The sequence below is a fragment of the Heterodontus francisci genome, chromosome 20 (genome assembly GCF_036365525.1).
Source record: "Heterodontus francisci isolate sHetFra1 chromosome 20, sHetFra1.hap1, whole genome shotgun sequence".
Taxonomy (NCBI): Eukaryota; Metazoa; Chordata; class Chondrichthyes; order Heterodontiformes; family Heterodontidae; genus Heterodontus; species Heterodontus francisci.
In genome coordinates, this window is record NC_090390.1 from 53,408,337 (window position 1) to 53,428,290 (window position 19,954).

At 43.2% G+C, this 19,954-nt stretch overlaps 1 protein-coding gene across 11 annotated transcripts in view; it reads left to right on the plus strand.

The window, feature by feature from the left end:
* LOC137380631 (C-terminal-binding protein 2) overlaps positions 1–19,954 on the plus strand; it is a 318,116-nt gene that overhangs the window by 230,411 nt on the left and 67,751 nt on the right. For 10 of the 11 annotated variants that reach the window (XM_068052766.1, XM_068052764.1, XM_068052765.1 and 7 more), the window contains one exon: positions 11,040–11,194. In XM_068052766.1, coding sequence (XP_067908867.1) covers positions 11,040–11,194 — 155 coding nt within the window. Of the gene's footprint in view, positions 1–3,825; positions 4,072–11,039; positions 11,195–19,954 lie in introns of those variants that run through there. The other variant, XM_068052768.1, reaches the window with a different exon arrangement.

Sequence of the window (19,954 nt, forward strand, 5' to 3'; positions counted from 1 at the left end):
AGCTTAAACGCCTGTTACCCGACCCGAACCCAACGGGACCCGACGAAATGTGTCGGGTTCGGGTTGCACTTCCGGGTCCAGCATTCGGGGTCGGGTTGGGCTGGATCGGACATGCTCTATCAACACCTCAGGTAAGTGATTCTAATGATAATTTACTTTTTGGACTTTAAAGGTGGTTTTGTTACAGTTATTTTAAGCTTGTGCAGATAAGGAACAAAGTGAAAAATGGAAGGTATATTAACCGATGGTTGGGTCGGGAGCGTAGAAAAGTGGAAGGACTCGGGCCGGATTGGGCTTAGTCTCGGGCTTGGATGGGGTTCTGTCGGCCTCGGGTCGGGTCTCATTTGCGGACCCAAGCAGGCCTTTACTGCAGCTTCATGCCAGATAGCTGGATGTGGGTGGAGTGGGATTTGAGAAGATGAATGAGGCAGGAACATAACATCATCCTGAATGTTCTCACTGATGCCAAATACAACGGCCTCAGTCAGTGCCGGCCCTGCAATGGGGTGCACCGTCTCCTCCAAAGGGTTCAGGAGATGCAGGCGTGCCTATCCTTAGCCGGTTTTCTGTTGCTCCCTCCCGTCATGTGCCACCTTGTCCTGCAAGAGAGACTGAAGAATGTCTGTGAGTATGTTGCAATATGCATGAGAGATGTGTCTGTCATAGCTGAATAGCTGGAAGTATGTAGAAGCTGCAAGATGCAGGTGTGAGGCTTGCAGCATTGGTAAGTGTGTGAGGGTGAGTTGAAGCATCTAATGTTAAGCATGAGTCCCGATTACTAGAAATTGCTGAATGGTGAGTGATGGGGCTGTGGTGCATTGAGCAGCGTGACCAGTCGGTGGCACAGTGGGTAGGAGGTGTCAAGTGAAGATGTATTCACTGACCTTGACCATTTGCGTGAGGTCATTGAACCCTCTGCGGCACTGCAGCCAGGTCCTCGGGGCCAGACTCCTGGAATTGACCTCCCTGGTCACTTGCTCCCCTTCCCTTTGCAGTGTATGCCGTAAGGTCCTCCTGGGCCCTTGCAGTTATGTGACCTCTCTCCTCCTTTCCACCTCCTAGACTAAGGCCACCAGTGCCGCATCAGAGAACCTGGGAGCCCTCTCTCTGTCCTGTTGCTCCATTGATAGTGTTATACCTTCCCTCAAAGCCTTTCACATACTGTTCCACCAGCTGCTGCAGCCTGAATTCATTATGAGGGGCAGGCTGCCTTAAAGAAGTGCAGGCTAGCCGTGTGTCATGCTAGACATGCACTCACCTGGACCCCCTGCTGAGTGATCAGTGAGTCAGCAGCTTATTTCATGCCACAATCATTGAGATGAACAGGCAGAATGCAGTTTGTGTGCTGCCTGCAACACCTCGACCAGGGGTGGGATAATCATGCATTGCCATCCCCACATCCTCTAATGGGCTAATCACATTTTTAGTCCGAAGTTACTCAAATGAGCAATAATGAGGAAAATTTTGAACCATCTATTGCATTCTTGTAACAGTGGCCAGTGAATATTAATAATATGATAATTTAATTTACTAGATTTCTCTTGGTTTAAGTGCTGTGAATATTTTTCAGCTGGTTCTTCTGGCTCGAGTTCAGTGCTTACTTACTGGAGTTACCTGGGTTATTGTGATGGGTTTTTATCCCAGCTGAGAATTCTTGGTAAGCAATGTCATTCGCTATTTCTGTGAGAAGCCTGTCCTTTATAACAACGGTTAACGTGTTGAAAGCAATGACTTTGCCACTGGAGTTTCGCTCCCGTTTGAAAAAGGCAGACTTGTGTTTGTTTTAGTACGATGTCTTATGTAAGAATAAATCCCCAGTGAACCACTTTTTGCTGTGTGCAGAGATACACAGAAAGGCAAGGAGAAAGACCTGTCACAGTCACTTCAAACATGACCAAGAAAATCCCATCAGCAAGGAACATAGCTAGAGGGAATTACAGAAGGCAACAGTACTCACGTCACTTAATTATTATTGCAGCCCCTGTGTTACCCTCAGTTCTGGTGAAAGAAATGCAAATTCTTTGAAGCTAAAAAGTGAATGAAGTTCTAAACTCATTGGATTAATGCCCACCCATAACAAGGCCAGGCTCTGCAGATCTGAGTTGTATTGCTCTCTCTCTGACTGTCACCCTCTCCCTCCAATCATTGCACATGTGACTTTTTTTGTTCTGTTGACATTGCCCTGCTAATCCAGAACTTGTTGCACTTCAAATTGGTAGCTACTGGCGGCTGAGTTCACACCAACTGCTAGAAATATATATAAATATAAAGAATCGGAGTAGGTCATTCAGCCCTTTGAACCTGTTCTGCTGTTCAAGCTAGATCAGGTTGATCTGTACCTCAACTCCATTTCTTCCATACACCTTGGTACCCTTGCCTAACAGAAATCTATTGATTTTAGACTTGGAACTGCTAATTGACCCAGCATCTACTGCCATTTGAGGGAGAGAGTTTCATATTTCTGTTGCGTGGAAAAAGTTCTTCCTGATTTCATTCCTAGCTGGTTTTGCTCTGATTTTAAGGCTATGCCCTCTTGTTCTGGATTTCCTCACCAGAGTAAGTAATTTCTCTGAAGCTACGCTGTCAATTTTTTTATCACTTTAAGCACCTTGATCAGATCACCCCTCAACCTACTAACTGCAAGGGAGTACAAGTCTAATTTATGCAATCTGTTCTCAAAGTTGAGCCCTTTAAGCCTTGTTATCATTCCGGTGAATTTTCACTGCAACCACTCCATCGCTGCTGCAGCAACAACCTGGTTTTATCCTTTAAGGGAAATGTGATATAAATGGCTAAGAAACACCAACATAAGTTTTGTATTCCTTTCACTGAGATAAATTTCCAATCCATTCTTCACTTGACACTGTTACAAACCTGGTAACAACAGATGGAAAGCTTGAATCCAAACTAATGACCTGATGGTAGCGATGAGCCTGCTCGAACAATCTCGGGTCTCAGTCTCCTTTTTTCAGCTTTCCAAACGTGTGTTCCGGCTCCTTCATGTTTTTGTAACTTTTCTGGAATAGTTGCGGATGTGTAGTGCCGTGAATCAATGCTGTTGCAATTACAGTGTCTGTACCACCCAGGGTGTGCCATCAAAACTGTGCAAATGTATTAAATCAGGGTTTTTTAAAAATTACCCTGCTGCTGATGTCTGATTCTCAAATTTAACTTACCACCATCTGGTTATATTTTGTTGCTGTTTTGCTCGGTTGCTATCTATGGAACATCTCATTTTGGTAGCGGGGTGGGGGGGCGCGGGTAACAAGGCAGTGGGGAAGTTAGAGAAACAACTGACCCTGTCCTGCCCGGGAGGCAGCATTGCCTGTGATATTAGAGATATAGCGAAGGCCTTGTTTTCCCCTCCCACTCTGCTGATAGGCCGTATGAAGACAAGAGGTTGGAAATAAAAGGTGGCGGTGGTTGGGGAGGAGGGGGGTTGAGATAAACAGAAATAAAAAAAACTGAGGAGTACCAAAGCTTTCAGATTCTGATTTGGAATTAATTGGAGTGTGAAACAGAAAACAAAAAGAAAAATAAACAGAAATGCAGGAAGACTGGAAGGCGTTGTAAAAGGAAAATCAAACTGCAAATCAAAATAATTTTTAAAAAGCATATTCAGCGTGTCTGGTTTCTAAGTGTGTGTGTGTGTGTGTTTTTAAGGCTGGCTCACATGATTTTTCAAGGGGTTGGAATAAATTGTGATTAGTTAAAAGCTTCAGTATAGTCCAGAGCGAGTGCTGTGAGGAGTTTACAGTGGTGTGAAGGTGACTCTATCCGTGTTAGGGGAGCCTGGACCTTTCCTCGGAGCTCAGGACAAAAGCCTTTTCTTTCCATTTGTGTTCAAAGAGACATTTGTGTCGAGATGTTGCAGCTGTGGGCAGAGGGTCTGCTTGATCGAAGACATCCCTTGTAGTTGTACTGACGGAGGCTGCGAACTAGACCCTGAGCACTGAGTGTCTGCTTGTTGTGTTTTTTTAAATTACTCTTTTTTTTCTCTCTGCTACCATGTACCATGTGTGACTCTTACTAATGTATTAATGTGAAGAATGTGGAAGCAACATTTTCCAGGCAAGGAAAACTTCCTGTTTCTTTTCTCTTTGTTTAATAATTGTGCACCATCTTTTCAAACTGTAAACGTTTGGTTTATACTAGTGGATTAATCCTTCCGTTTGAGCGTGTATGAGTGCGTGCGTTTGACGAGAGTCACTAGTCTGTTTATGCGCACTTCATATGCTACAGTTTAACACATTTAAACCATCTAAGCTCTGTTGTGGTGCATGCAATGGAGATTAATGAGAATTAGAGAAATGGCTTCCCTTTTGTTTTTCTGCTAGATCGTACCAGCAACATTGCAGGCACACAAAGGCTGCTATTTAGCAAGGAGTAATCTCTAATTTACTTGGCAGGGGTGGCATTGGAATAGGATATGACTGGGTGGCAAAGAGCAAGAGACGTGAGCAAGGACAAGCAGTCTTTGTGTATCAGCAGTAAAACAAAGACACTTTATACAGTGTGCTCCATGCAACAAGCTGTTCAGCTTTTCAATTGAGGGGGAGGTGGGGTCCTCTGTACTGTAGTCAGTGAAATCTCATAGCCCTCCACTGGATAAAATACAGCCTGGCTCCCCAAATAAAACAGCTGAAATTAAGAACTAAATGTGTGACTAAAGATGTACAATTGAAGGGAAAGTGGTCCTTTAGTCAAATTACTGAGTTGTGTATTGCATCCCAGAAATCAGAACATGTAACCTTCCTTCACAAACTTCTCAACATTTTTGGAGCAGTTTGATTTGTTAAAAAAAACATAATCTGAAACGGGCCTGGAATGTTACAGGCAGTCAATGCAGAGTTAGTATTGTCGCCTTTGATTCAAGTTTTTCAAAACAAACACATCAGAATATGTAATAAGGACAGGCTGATTTGCAAGCTATTACTGAGGCTCGCTTTTGTGGAGACTTGAGCCAGCTCTAAGCGCACATTTTGATGTGTTTATTAGTGACACTGAAGCTGTTTCCTTCCTGTCTCTCCCTTCACTGCACCTCATTCCTCAGCTGAATGTAGATGCACGGCCTGTCCCAGGTGTATGCCTATACCAGTTTGCAAACTCCCCCAAATTGCCACTTCATTCCTGGCAGTCATGTTGGATACAATCTTTCATATTACCAGTGAATCAAAGTGCTGGACTCTATGTAACTAAAATTCATTTGGATGAAATGATATTTCACCCATAACATGAATAAATAGGATTATCATGCCGTCGGGTCAGTAAAACTGGCATGCGTTAAGAGATTTAAATTATTGGCAAAGTGAATCAGGCTGCATAACAGCAAAGTGCTAGAGGTGCTTGGCACCTCATTCTATTTACTACAGTGCAAACAAGTTTAGGGAGGTCCTGCCCAGGCTGTTGACTGCTCTTCGGAGAGGATAGGGAGAAAACTGTGTTTGCCTAACTGAAAACAAAGTACCCTATTGTCATGTCTATTATGGATTGGCATCTGTGAGAGCATAGTTCACTTGCTGGACTTTCTGCTTGATGGAGGTCATCAGCCTCTGCAGAAGATAAAATAGTAATGTTTTGAAATGAAAAGAAGTTGAAAAAATAGAGTTTAGTTTTTAATCATTCAACTGTATACTATAGCGAGAAATGTTTGCCTTTCTGGTTTGCAAGACTAATTCCTGTACATCAACACAGGAGCCAAATTGGATAATCATTGATTTTGCAACCATTTTTAATAGTTTAATCCTTGTAGTTGAACTTTTCCACAAAGACTCGTTCTTTAAAACAGTCCTTGCTTATGCCAGTGGTCAGAAACAGCAGTGAATTCAGATCAAGATAAACTTTTACACTGAGGGACTTGTTTAAGTAATTTCTACCTTGAAATATTTCAGTGGCCAAATCAAGCATGCATCGTGCATTCAGTCTGGACAACACCCTTTCTCCCTCCTTCCCATTCCCAATCTAGCTGGGTAGCATTAACCTCTACCTCTGTTTATGCAGTGTTAATAAAATGTAACACTGCCTGGGGCTCTGTAAAAGAACTGTGCAAACAACAGGGGAATTTAACAGGAATACTTTCAGAATTAAAAACTGACTTTTAAGAGTTAACTGAAATTATATGTGTTAGAATTTGTGAATAGACTCAGGAAAAAGGTCAAGGATTTTGCTAGGCTGCCCTTTACAAAATGGCAGAATCCCAGCACATTCAGAGGTAGTGTCAATATAGTGATTAAGAAGCATAGACAAGCATGCAGTGTCTCTAGAAATAACTTTATGGTTAGTTAACCTTTCACCTTCAGTTGGAGAAGTTTTCATCCTTAAAAAGGTTACCAGCCTTGGGAATGTTTTGGGGTGGAAATAACATTTGAGATTAATATAATTGATTTTCACTGATCTAAATAATCTGTAATATTGACATGGCACAAATGATGTATTTACTGTATTAATAATGCCTTCATGCAATGTATTTTCATTGCCAATCTTGATTGCAGCTGCTACAGTCATTCATAAGTTAAGATGGTGTTTAGCATGATGAAGAAAAATGACATGTGCAGTGGCAGATTTTTAAATAATTAGTGTAGATGCAGTGTGACTGAATGTTTGGATAGAGACGATAGCAGTAACAGATGTTATGCAACCCTGCCGTTTCTACACTCCTCTTGCCAGCTCCTCATCTTTTGGGAGCTCAAGTTGTTTGAAAGGAACACTTCAGTATGTTGGGAGTGCAACTGAATTGCATTTTGTTGACTTGGATCAGTGTGATGTTTCGTGAATTTCATTCTTCCTATTGGCGAATAATTGATTATTATCTCCTTTATTTACCAGTGCTATTCACAAGCAGTTCTTAGCAGAAATGGCTAATAGCTTCAGGACCCACACGCTGTTCAGGCTTACCTTGTTGGATGCATTTTGCAAGGTTACCAGATGGAGTGTTGTGTTTCAGGGGAGAGCTGCATTGGGCAAGAGACCTGTGTATCTCTGTTCAGCAATCAAAGGGAGACTTGTAACTGCTCTGCTCACTGGGTTAAAGATAGTGACCACAGGGGAAATGGCAGTATTTGTTAAGCTTGTACTTAATCACTAGGTTTTGGTGCTGTGACTATATGATTTTTTTAAATTTGCCCTATATACTGATCAAGTTTGGAATTTACACAATAGGTTATTTCCCAACTATTCAGCCAAGAGACGCCTACACAAATGATGCTGTGAACATTCCTGCTCATATTTTCTAATTTCTCAGGGTGAAATATTTAAAATCATAGAAGAAGACAGTCGCTCGTAGCCCTGACATCTCACCAGTCAGCACATTTGTGGAGGTTAAAACAGCACCTTGCAGTGCGCACTCTGTTGTGGAGAAGTTCAGGCCTTTTCTGTGCTGACTTACAAGTCCTGTGTATGTACAGCATGTCTGATCAGCTATCATTTTTAATATCTTCTGGTCAGACATTTTACTGAGTGCATAAGCTCTTAACTGCAATATGGTTAGGAACTGTGCTAAAAAAAAAAGTACATCAATTCCAGCCTTGGGTACTCTCAGTTTTGCTAATGTGGTAGTTATAGATAAAAAGTCAGATAATTTTTTTGTTAAGACATTGCTATAGTGTCTGAAATGCAGCTGAGCTTTCTTTTGAAGCCTCCTCAGTAAAGCCAGAACTGAGGTGATGCAAAGATGCAGCGTGCAGTTCTGCCAACAGAGGGGAAATTGCATCATGTCCATCTCTATTGGATTTGGTTCACTGGTGTCTGATTTCTCCTGTGTTTGGGATCAGATATTACCCTATCTGCATTTAGAGATCATTTTATTTACTTAGGGCTCCTGGTAAAAAAAAATTTTCTCCACATTTTGCAACATGAACACACTTAGTAGGACTGCAACATTCAAGTCATGTTAATTCTCTTCTCCACGCCCATACACCCCCCCCTCCCCTCTGCCCCATCCCATCTGCCCACACCAGAGAATGAGTGCTACGACACCCATCATGAAGTAAAATATTACATAGAGAGCCAGAATACTTGTGGCACACAGGCATGGTGGGTTATTTAGAATTACTTTCCCCCTTAAATTTCACAGGTCTTCCAAATGCCTATAGTCTTTTTTCATATACTTTACAAGAAATTATTTCCTCTCTGGCCCAAGGTTGTGTGAGGTTTCCCCCCATCCTGACCCCCTGATGTAATTTCTGACGTGAAATCTAGTCGGAAATTCATTGAGCTGCCTTTATGAGTATTTGATGGTGTGAAACGGTGCTCAGTGCTGTCTCCAGGCTTATTTAGGGCATTCTTACCAATAGCCTGTAGTATTAAAAAAATCAAACTTAAACTACTACAAGTTAATGTACCTGTTATGTACTGTTTTTAAGCTGTTTCTATATTTGGCTTTGTGCCATCAGCTCCTCATATGCAGGGCTTGTGCAGATGTCGGCAACATCAAAGTAAACTTGTTCTGGAAAACCTATTATTACTGGGTTTTGCACTAAACCCATCTCAAATTGCTTCTACCATTCTTCACCTTAATGCTATTTAGCTCAAACATTCTGTCCAGATACAATTCAGGCTTGGAATGACAACATGTATTCAAGTACGCATGATAAAAAAAAAAGAGCACGGTGAAAATTTCACCAGGCCGCTATTTACACCAGCACTTTGCACTAATGACTAAAATAAGTCAGTTCTTTGACATACTGAAATACCCATGTTGGTGCCAGCACAGTGAAAGTAAGTGACGTTAAACCCATGGCTGTTTTCCCCGTCATCTGTGTCCAAACAGAACTTGTATTTGGATTTTTTTTCTTCCAGAGCTCAAAGGAGCTCTTGCACGGAGCTGGAGTAGAGACTGTGCATTAGATCCAGGACAGGTTCTGATGCAAAGCTTCAGTTTGACTCACATTTGTTCCTTACTGCAGCAATGGTCATGGTTGAGGCCTTGTACTGCATCATGCCACAGCTAGGATGAGATGTGCTGACTTTGTTATGTTCACTTTGTTATCTGGAAGATTTAAAATTCAAAATATTCTTTCCGAAAATATATCAAAATAATACATTTGTAGGAGGTCCCAGGTTTGCTTCTGTGCTAGACCAGTTTATCCCAACCAGCAGTCCAATAAGCCTCAGCTAGGGAGGGTGAAGAATCAGATAGGGTTCCTGCTTCTGGTAGTTGCTGTACATATGCGAAGCTCTGGCGTGTGACTGATGCCGTACAAGGTTAAATATATCTGAGACACATTCTAAAGGATGCGAGTTAGAGGAAGTTGGAGAAAAGAGGCCTGTCAGTCTTACCCCAGCATGAGTCACTGTGATTGGCAGAAGGGGGAGAAAATTGAGAGGGGAAAACCCTGTCCTAAGACAAAAGAAAGACTTGCATTTATATAGCGCTTTTCACGATCACCCAGACATCTTAAAGCACTTTACAGCCAATGAAGTACTTTTGAAATATAATCCTTGTTGTTGGAAATGCAGCTTTATGGATTTTATGAAAACAAATGTGATTTAAGGGTCCACTCTCTTGCCCCTCACCCGGAACACCTAATCATCGGCCGCTCGAGTCTGCACCAGCTCTGACGAAGAGGAATCCAGTTAGTCCCACTCGTCTGCTCTTTCCTTATATTCCTGCAACCTTTCCTCTTTCACTGGTGAAAAGTGACAACTGTGTTAGGAGGATCTGAGTGGCAGGCGGTCAGCAGCCAGAATCGCAATGCAAGTACACGAGGGCTGTCATGCTCATGCTAGAAGGTTTTTATTTTTATACAGTTACGACCAGGTGAGAAAGAGGTCTAGGGTGCCCTTTCAGCCTTCACCTGGTCTTACTGTAACAGGGTTTCATTTTGAACAGACTATGTTTTTAGCTCCCCCTTGGTGAATCCTTGTTCACCACTTTCCAATCATAAGGCAAAGAAACCAGCACAAACAGGCTTTTTTAGGTTTAAAGAAGAAAGATTGAAATTTATTAAACTTGAACTTAAACTCTAATTCGGTTAACGCCTATGGATACACACCACGCCCACGCTAGCATGCATACGCGATACACACATGCAAATAGAGACAGAAAAGAGAAGAAAAATAAAGTTGAGAAGTTTGAGGCAATATCTGAAGAGTTTTTGTTACGGTTCTTTGAGCTCACTGTAGCGTCTTTGTTTGTAGTTAGATCTTGCTTTTCATTGGGGCCCAGTATTCTTCTTAAACCTTGTTCACTGTAGGAGACTTTTTTCTCTTGGGGTTCATGTGTCTTCAGTGGATTCAGAGGCTTGTGAGAAACAGATGGGAGTAGACAGACAGACAGGAGATCTTCTTCAGTCCAGGAGCATTCTGCTTTCTGCAGGCTCTCAGTTCAAAGTGGACAATTCAGAACCCCCCCAGGTTGCCAAGCAGGTTAGTCATATGACTAACTGGTCTGACCATATATTGGCTCTGTGTATTGTATCATCTTAGCAGGGAATGGAGTGCGCTTCCCTGCCTTCAATGTCTGTTAGCATGTAAATATTTTTTCCAGCCAAGGTCTGACAGTCCTTGTAATAGACCTTCTCTTATTCCCAGCATCAATTTGAAATTTAATGTCCATGTGGCAAAATTAATATGCCGCATTCTAGGCAGGTGGGGGCCTGCATGAAAACAGTGTGATGAATTGTATGGTAAGAATTGCTGCACAAAGAATGCTCACAATGGGCCTTTCGTGTTGAGAATGTAGCCTATATAGAATGGGAATGCTTGCTGACTACATTTTGTAAGGGAATGGATGATAGTCAAGGCCACAGGTTTAAAATGGCAAATACCATTTTTATTGTATGGAATTCCAGGATTTTTACTGATCACATTTCACAATTGTGTCAATTGTGTTTAAAAGGAAACACACAAACCAGTGCTTAAATTGTAATTCTAGTCATTATTCCACTGGCAGCTATTTTTATTTCAGATTTCCAGCATTTTCTTTCTACATTGCTTTTTACTGTTGGTTTCTTTGGTTCAATTTCAGTTTGCTGAAGATCAGTGCTAACCCAATCTGAACTTCCCTTTAATAACAGTTTTCATTCATTTCTTCTTTGCAGGTATCCGTCCGCAAATTATGAATGGACCAATGCACCCACGCCCTCTGGTGGCACTGCTAGATGGCAGAGACTGTACCGTGGAGATGCCAATTCTGAAGGACATGGCAACTGTTGCTTTCTGTGACGCACAATCTACTCAGGAGATCCATGAAAAGGTAGTATTCCGTTTTAACCTCAGTTAGAATAAGGTAAAACAGTGCCAATTTATCCATTTTGTCCTTCTAGCATCAACTCCACCTCCTCTCCCCCCTATCTAGTTAGGGTTTTTGTCAGATTAAGAAACCTTTGAGTAACCTCAGATTCTGATGGGTTTAGTAACAGTGACTGATTCCTGTAATGGCTTTCATATTCTAAGAACAAATTGTAAAATCCCCAGCCTGTCAACAAAAAAAAAAACAAATTATCGTTGCATTAATACAGAGCACATCCCAATAACCCAACACCCATGAACTGCATGTGCTAACTCTCCACTGAAGCCTTAACTATGGGCGCTTGAGAGATACAAGCTAGCCAGGAAGGATCTAAAGGGAGAGCTAAGAAGAGCAAGGAGAGGACACGAGAAGTCATTGGCGGATAGGATCAAGGAAAACCCTAAGGCTTTCTATAGGTATATCAGGAATAAAAGAATGACGAGAGTTAGATTAGGGCCAATCAAGGATAGTAGTGGGAAGTTGTGTGTGGAATCAGAGGAGATAGGGGAAGCGTTAAATGAATATTTTTCGTCAGTATTTACAGTAGAGAAAGAAAATGTTGTCGAGGAGAATACTGAGATACAGACTACGAGGCTAGATGGGATTGAGGTTCACAAGGAGGAGGTGTTAGCAATTTTTGAAAGTGTGAAAATAGATAAGTCCCCTGGGCCAGATGGGATTTATCCTAGGATTCTCTGGGAAGCCAGAGAGGAGATTGCAGAGCCTTTGTCCTTGATCTTTATGTCGTCATTGTCGACAGGAATAGTGCCGGAAGACTGGAGGATAGCAAATGTTGTCCCCTTGTTCAAGAAGGGGAGTAGAGACAGCCCTGGTAATTATAGACCTGTGAGCCTTACTTCAGTTGTGGGTAAAATGTTGGAAAAGGTTATAAGAGATAGGATTTATAATCATCTTGAAAAGAATAAGTTCATTAGCGATAGTCAGCACGGTTTTGTGAAGGGTAGGTCGTGCCTCACAAACCTTATTGAGTTTTTTGAGAAGGTGACCAAACAGGTGGATGAGGGTAAAGCCGTGGATGTGGTGTATATGGATTTCAGTAAGGCGTTTGATAAGGTTCCCCACGGTAGGCTATTGCACAAAATACGGAAGTATGGGGTTGAAGGTGATTTAGAGCTTTGGATCAGAAATTGGCTAGCTGAAAGAAGACAGAGGGTGGTGGTTGATGGCAAATGTTCATCCTGGAGTTTAGTTACTAGTGGTGTACCGCAAGGATCTGTTTTGGGGCCACTGCTGTTTGTCATTTTTATAAATGACCTGGAAGAGGGTGTAGAAGGGTGGGTTAGTAAATTTGCGGATGACACGAAGGTCGGTGGAGTTGTGGATAGTGCCGAAGGATGTTGTAGGGTACAGAGGGACATAGATAGGCTGCAGAGCTGGGCTGAGAGATGGCAAATGGAGTTTAATGCGAAAAAGTGTGAGGTGATTCACTTTGGAAGGAGTAACAGGAATGCAGAGTACTGGGCTAATGGGAAGATTCTTGGTAGTGTAGATGAACAGAGAGATCTTGGTGTCCAGGTACATAAATCCCTGAAAGTTGCTACCCAGGTTAATAGGGCTGTTAAGAAGGCATATGGTGTGTTAGCTTTTATTAGTAGAGAGATCGAGTTTCGGAGCCACGAGGTCATGCTGCAGCTGTACAAAACTCTGGTGAGACCGCACCTGGAGTATTGCGTGCAGTTCTGGTCACCGCATTATAGGAAGGATGTGGAAGCTTTGGAAAGGGTGCAGAGGAGATTTACTAGGATGTTGCCTGGTATGGAGGGAAGGTCTTACGAGGAAAGACTGAGGGACTTGAGGTTGTTTTCGTTGGAGAGAAGGAGGAGGAGAGGTGACTTAATAGAGACATATAAGATAATCAGAGGGTTAGATAGGGTGGATAGTGAGAGTCTTTTTCCTCGGATGGTGATGGCAAACACGAGGGGACATAGCTTTAAGTTGAGGGGTGATAGATATAGGACAGATGTTAGAGGTAGTTTCTTTACTCAGAGAGTAGTAGGGGCGTGGAACGCCCTGCCTGCAACAGTAGTAGACTCGCCAACTTTAAGGGCATTTAAGTGGTCATTGGACAGACATATGGATGAAAATGGAATAGTGTAGGTCAGATGGTTTCACAGGTCGGCGCAACATCGAGGGCCGAAGGGCCTGTTCTGCGCTGTAATGTTCTAATAAAAAAAAAGATCAGATTAGGAAGCCCTAGCGAGGATTAGGCTTATGCACCAAGAGACATAATTCTGCAGGGGAGACATTAACATCCTTTAGCATGCAGAGCTTTGGAGCTTTCTTTCTGAAGTAAATCTTTTGGCCACATCACACCCTCACCCCTCCCCCAGCACTTGCCAGATTTGCATGTATGTGTATCAGTTGCTCTTGGTAACCTGTACTTTTTAGTATTTCATGATTTGGTTTGCTTCCGTTCAACCCTTTCATGCATTTTCTTAGTTGTTTCTAGCTCTTCACTGTCATTCTCTTTCTTGTAAAGGTTCTCATATTTCCAGTGCAGGCAGTGCTTTAGAATTCGGGAAATCATGCTATTTTGAAAAATTATTCCATATAGGTGTGTGCTTCTACAATGGATTATATTCCAACAATTCAAGCTCCACACAGTGTCGATCACGGTCTCCCTTAGCCATTTCATTGGTTGTATCACAGCACATATATTACAGTAAGTAAAACACAGTGGAAACGCTCACAGATAAAGATTATAGTTGGCTACAATATCTCTTTTCTTTGATGACCACCATGCCAAAACCTACTTAGAATGTGTCTCAGTCTTCCTCCAATGCAGCGAGCAGTTCTCTGATGGTTTAAACTATGGCCATCCTTTTTCTTACGGCTTGGGGAAAATACTCTGCATCCTAGGGCTTTAGGCTCAGTTCCAAAAGAGGAACTTTTGTGGCAAGCTGGGTTATAGAAATGATTCTTTACTGGCAATTTGATTGAAGTATATATCCTGAATTTTTTTTTTATTTGTTCGTCGGATGTTGTCATTGCTGGCTGTGCCAGCATTTATTGCCCATCCCTAATTGTGTTTGAGAAAGTTGTGGTGAGCTGCCTTCTTGAACCGTTGCAGGCCTTGGTATGTAGGTACACCCACAGCGCTGTTAGGAGGGGAGTTCCAGGATTTTGACCTCGCAACAGCGAAGGAACGGCGATATAGTTTCAAGTCATGCTGGTGTAGCTTGGAGAGGAACTTGCAGGCGGTGGTGTTCCCATGCGCCTGCTGCCCTTGTCCTTCTAGGTGGTAGAGGTCGCAGGTTTGGAAGATGTTGTAGAAGGAGCCTTGGTGAGTTGCTGCAGTGCATCTTGTAGATAGTACACACTGCTGCCACTGTGCGTGGGTGGTGGAGGGAGTGAATCGTGAGGGGGGTGGATGGGGTACCAGTCAAAAGGGCTGCTTTGTCTTGGATGGTGTTGAGCTTCTTAAGTGTTGTTGGAGCTGCACTCATCCAGGCAAATGGAGAGTATTCCATCATACTCCTGACTTGTGCCTTGCAGATGGTGGACAGGTTTTGGGGCGATAGGAGGTGAGTCACTCGCCACAGAATTCCCAGCCTCTGACCTGCTCATGTAGCCACAGCATTTATGCTGCTCCAGTTCAGTTTCTGGTCAATGATAACACCCAGGATGTTGAAAGTGTGGAATTCAGCGATGGTAATGCCATTGAACGGCAAGCGGAAATGGTTAGATTCTCTTGTTGGAGATGGTCATTGCCTGGCACTTGTGTGGCGCAATTGTTACTTGCCACTTATCAGTCTAAGCCTGAATGTTGTCCAGGTCTTGCTGCATATGGACATGGGTTGCTTCAGTATCTGAGGAGTTGTGAATGATGCTGAACTTCGTGCAATCATCAACGAACATCCCCACTTCTAACCATATGATTGAAGGGAGGTCATTGATGAAGCAGCTGAAGATGGTTGGGCCTAGGACACTGCCCTGAGGAACTCCTGCAGTGATGTCCTGGGGCTCAGATGACTGACCTCCAACAACCACAACCATCTTCATTTGTGCTAAGTATGACTCCAACCAGTGGAGAGCTTTCTCCCTGATTCCCATTGATTCCAATTTTGCAAGGGTTCCTTGATGCCATACTCGGTCAAATGCTGCGTTACTGTCAAGGGCAGTCACTCTCACCTCACATCTGGAGTTCAGCTAATTTGTTCATATTTGGACAAAGGCTGTAATGAGGTTAGTAGCTAAGTGGCCCTGGTGGAACCCAAATTGAGCGTCAGTGAGCAGGTTATTGCTGAGCAAGTGCCACTTGATAGCACTGTCAATGACACCTTCCAACACTTTGCTGATGATCGAGAGTAGACTGATAGGGTGGGAGTTGACCAGGTTAGATTTGTCCTGCTTTTTGTGTATTGGACAAACATGGACAATTTTCCATATTGCTGGGTAGATGTCAGTGTTGGAGCTGTACTGGAACAGCTTGGCTGGGGCGCAGCTAGTTCTGGAGCACAGGTCTTCAGTACTATTGCCGGAATATTGTCAGGGCCCGTAGCCTTTGCAATATCCAGTGCCTTCAGTCGTTTCTTCATATAACGTGGAGTGAATCGGATTGACTGAAGACTGGCATCCGTGATGCTGGGGACTTCAGGAGGAGGCTGAGATGGATCATCCACTCGGCACTTATGGCTGAAGATGGATGCAAATACTTCAGCCTTGTTGTTTGCACTGATGTGCTGGGCTTCCCCATCGTTAGGGATGGGGATATTTGTGGAGCCTCTGCCTCCTGTCAGTTATTTAATTGTCCACCACAATTCACAACTGAATGTGGTAGGACTGCAAAGTTTAGATCTGATCCATTGGTTGTGGGATCGCTTAGCTCTGTCTATTGCATGTTGCTTCTGCTGTTTGGCATGCAAGTAGTCCTGTGTTGTAGCTTCACCACGCTGACACCTCATTTTTGAGGTATGCCTGGTGCTGCTTCAGGCATGCCATTCTGCACTCTTCATTGAACCAGGGTTGGTCCCCCGGCTTGATGGTAATGGTAGAGTGAGGGATATGCCAGGCCATGAGGTTACAGATTGTGGTTCAATACAATTCTGCTGCTGCGGATGGCCCATAGCCCCTCATGCATGCCCAGTTTTGAGTTGCTAGATCTGTTCGAAAACTATCCCATTTAGCACAGCAATAGTGCCACGTAACACGATGGAGGGTATCCTCAATGTGAAGATGGGACTTCTCCACAAGGACTGTGCAGTGGCCACTCCTACCAAATCTGTCATGGCCAGGTGCATCAGGTAGTTGGATGAGGATGAGGTCAAGTAGATTTTTCCCTCTTGTTGGTTCCCTTGCCACCTGCCGCAGACCCAGTCTAGCAGCTATATCCTTTAGGAGTCGGCCAGCTTGGTCAATGGTGCTACCGAGCCACACTTGGTGATGGACATTGAAGTCTCCCATCAAGAGTACATTCCGCACCCTTGTCACGCTCAATGCTTCATCCAGTTGGTGTTCAACATGGAGGAGTACTGATTCATCAACCAAGGGAGGGGGGGTGTGGGGGGGTGGTGCAGTAGGTGGTAATCAGCTGGAGTTTTCCTTACCCATGTTTGACCTGATGCCATGAGACTTCATGGGGTCCAGAGTCAATGTTGAGGACACCCAGGGCAACTCCCTCCCACCTGTATACCACTGTGCCGCCACCTCTGCTGGGTATGTCCTGGCTGTTGCTTGTCTAGTCTGTGGGGCAGCTCTCCCACTTTCAGCACAAAGCCCCCCGGACGTTAGTGAGGAGGACTTTGCAGGCTCGACAGGATTGCCGTTGTCGGTGCCTAGGTCAATACCGGGTGGTCCGTCCAGTTTGTAGTGGTTGATACAATTGAATGGCTTGTTAGGCCATTTCACAGGGTATTTAAGAGTCAATCACATTGCTGTGGGTCTGGAATCACATTTAGGACCAGACCAGGTAAGGACAGCAGATTTCCTTCCCTAAAGGGCACCAGTGAACCAGACGAGTTTTTGCAACAATCGGCAATGCTTTCATGATCACCATTAGACTAGCTTTTAATTCCAGATTTATTAATTGAATTCAAATTCCATCATCTGCTGTGGTGGGATTCGAACCCATGTCCCCAGAGCAGTAGCCTTAGGGTTACGAGTCTAGTGACATTACCATTATGCCATAGCCTCTCCTTGATCCACAAAAGTAGATGCTGCTGCTTTACAATTGACTTCTCAGATAAAGCAGGGAGGGACCGATACATTTTTGCAAGGAGGCTTCAATTTGCAAAATATTTGACACTGTGATAACTGTGATAGAAACATTCCTTGTGTTGTGTGTTTTTTGTAGGAATTTGATAAGTTGTAGTTAGTTCTTATAGCTGGAGGTCAGTTTGACTTACCAACAAATAATCCCAAATTTTCTGTTCTGTTCTTTAGTAGCGCTGCACATCTGGTAGAGGAATGCAGGCTACATTATAAAAGAACAAAATTTAATGTGAATTAAAAGAAGTCCACCGTGCAAATTTAAATAGTTTTTCTGCCAAAAAGCCAAGAATGCTATGTCCAGGGTAGATTGCGTTTATCCTGGTGACTGATGTTAGGTCTGCTTTGCAGATAGGTCTGGGGCAAAATGAATGACTTAAAAAGTATCTTGTATTCAATTCTCTGCTTAGGAAATGATGACGAGGTATTTTGATCATAATTGGTGCAGCAGAGTAGGTCATAGGCACTGTTTCCATTAATGTAAGAACCATAGGGCCTGAAATTCCTCAATCTTTTTAAGACGAAAGTGGTGTAAATCCTGATAGTGGAATTTGAAGCTAAGTCAGATACACCAACATTACATCTGGCCTAACATACACACTAACCATCACCCCCAAAGTGATGCATGTATGCAAATAACAGGATACTGAGGGTAAAACCTGTTGTGCCAGAATTTCTGCCATGTAACCCTACCACTGCACATGACTTAACTTAAGCCTGTAGAGGAGAGGGTTAAATTAGCTGCACTTCATCTCTAACCTGGAGGTTTGTGCTCCACAAAATGTTTGAAACCAGCTTTGAGTGGAGTGCTTAGAAAACCTTGTGGCATTTAGGACACTTTTGGCATCTAACTTCCTTTGCAGGAGTTTTCTGCCTCTCCCCCTCCCTCCACCCACCCCCCCCACCCCGCCTTTCTGAGTCATGGTAGGCTGGATTTACACAGCCTGCCTGCATCTGTATATTTAAATTATCAATCTCTCAATTTAGGATTTAGGCCAGGACCGGGATCCCGTGATGGTGGAATTTGGGTCCTATATGTTTACTTTCTTGAAACATGCAGCCTGGAATATTTTGCCATGGGCCAGTTTCAATAAACACATTGACTCTCTTTAGAATGTACCACATTGAATATCCAGAATTGCCTGTCATTTCCCTGTAGTGCTGTCCATATTGGGTTTTAAAAAAGACATAACACCAGCAGCCAATCCTGGGGCAACTGATGGTGACTATGGAAATTTAGCAGTCCAGGCACAAGAAGAATGCACCCATGGAAAGTTTCATACAAGGAACGAAGACATTCGAAGACTTTTAAATAACTTTCCCCTCTTCTATTTAAAATGACTTGCATGGTCAGCTTGCAGATCAGAAGTCTTAAATAGAGAAAATGCAAATAAATGGCAGATAGTTTCAGAAGCACATGAAGAAAAGAAATCAACGAATGACTCACACACAAGTGAAATAGCTGACTCGTCAGCAGCAACTTGTTTGGTTTAGTATGTGAGCTGTCATTCAGATTCCCTTATGGTCTGTCATGGAGGGTTGAGTTCAAGGAAGGTGGCATGTTTCAGTTTGAGGACAGCAGTGACGATGGGCTGCCAGTCACTGCAGTGTGACTGATTAGAAGTTCACCCTATCTGTTCTGCCATCATTTTAAAAAAAAATTATATACTGGCCTTTGAGAAATACTCTTGGCCAGCTTTACATCCAGCCTCCTGCACCCACTCCAATGCCTGCTGATTTTAGGCCAATTTCTTGGGTCAGACTTAATTCCATAATTTCAGCAGGTTTCCTTCCTCTATTGGTGAGTGTGAATAAGGTGTTACAAGTGCTTCCATTTTTTTATTAAATTTTGAAGATTTGTGTTTTAAAACTGAAAAGGAGTCCATGGATTTTTTGTTTACAAGGGTCACGGAGAGGTCTGGATTGTAGCAGTTACTAGAAGGCACCTGTCTTTAAATAATTACCCAGCAGGGGTTGTTTTTGACTTGGGGTAAGATGTTTACCAAGAAGTGACAGGTCAGGAGGGGTCGGGAGGCTTGACTCTTGTGACATTGTTTTTGGTTTCGCTTTGGTCAGTGAGTTGGGATATGGACAATGGTTTGAAAAGATAGTTGGAGAAAACCTGCCAAGGGAACAACACCCAGCTCAGTCTGCTCCAGCTCTTTGAAAAAGCCTGTCAGTTTTCCATCTCGCGAGAAGCAAGTGTAAGAAACTGCCTGAAACCCCTTGTTACTGCATTTTCCCTGGAAAGCCGATCCAAACTAATCTTCAATGTTGCCTGACAAGAACTGTTCTAGGAAGATCCCAGTGACAGCGGTCTATATGTATTTGGGACGCCGAACCAGAAAAGGACTTCTGACATCTTTTCATAGCTTCTCCTTTTTTATTCAAGACTTAGCAAGTATTTTGGCCAACATTTTTTTTTGTTTTTTTGTACTAGAGCTCGAAAGAGTAAATCTCTTTATTTCTTCAGTTAACCGGTGTATGTGTGTAAGG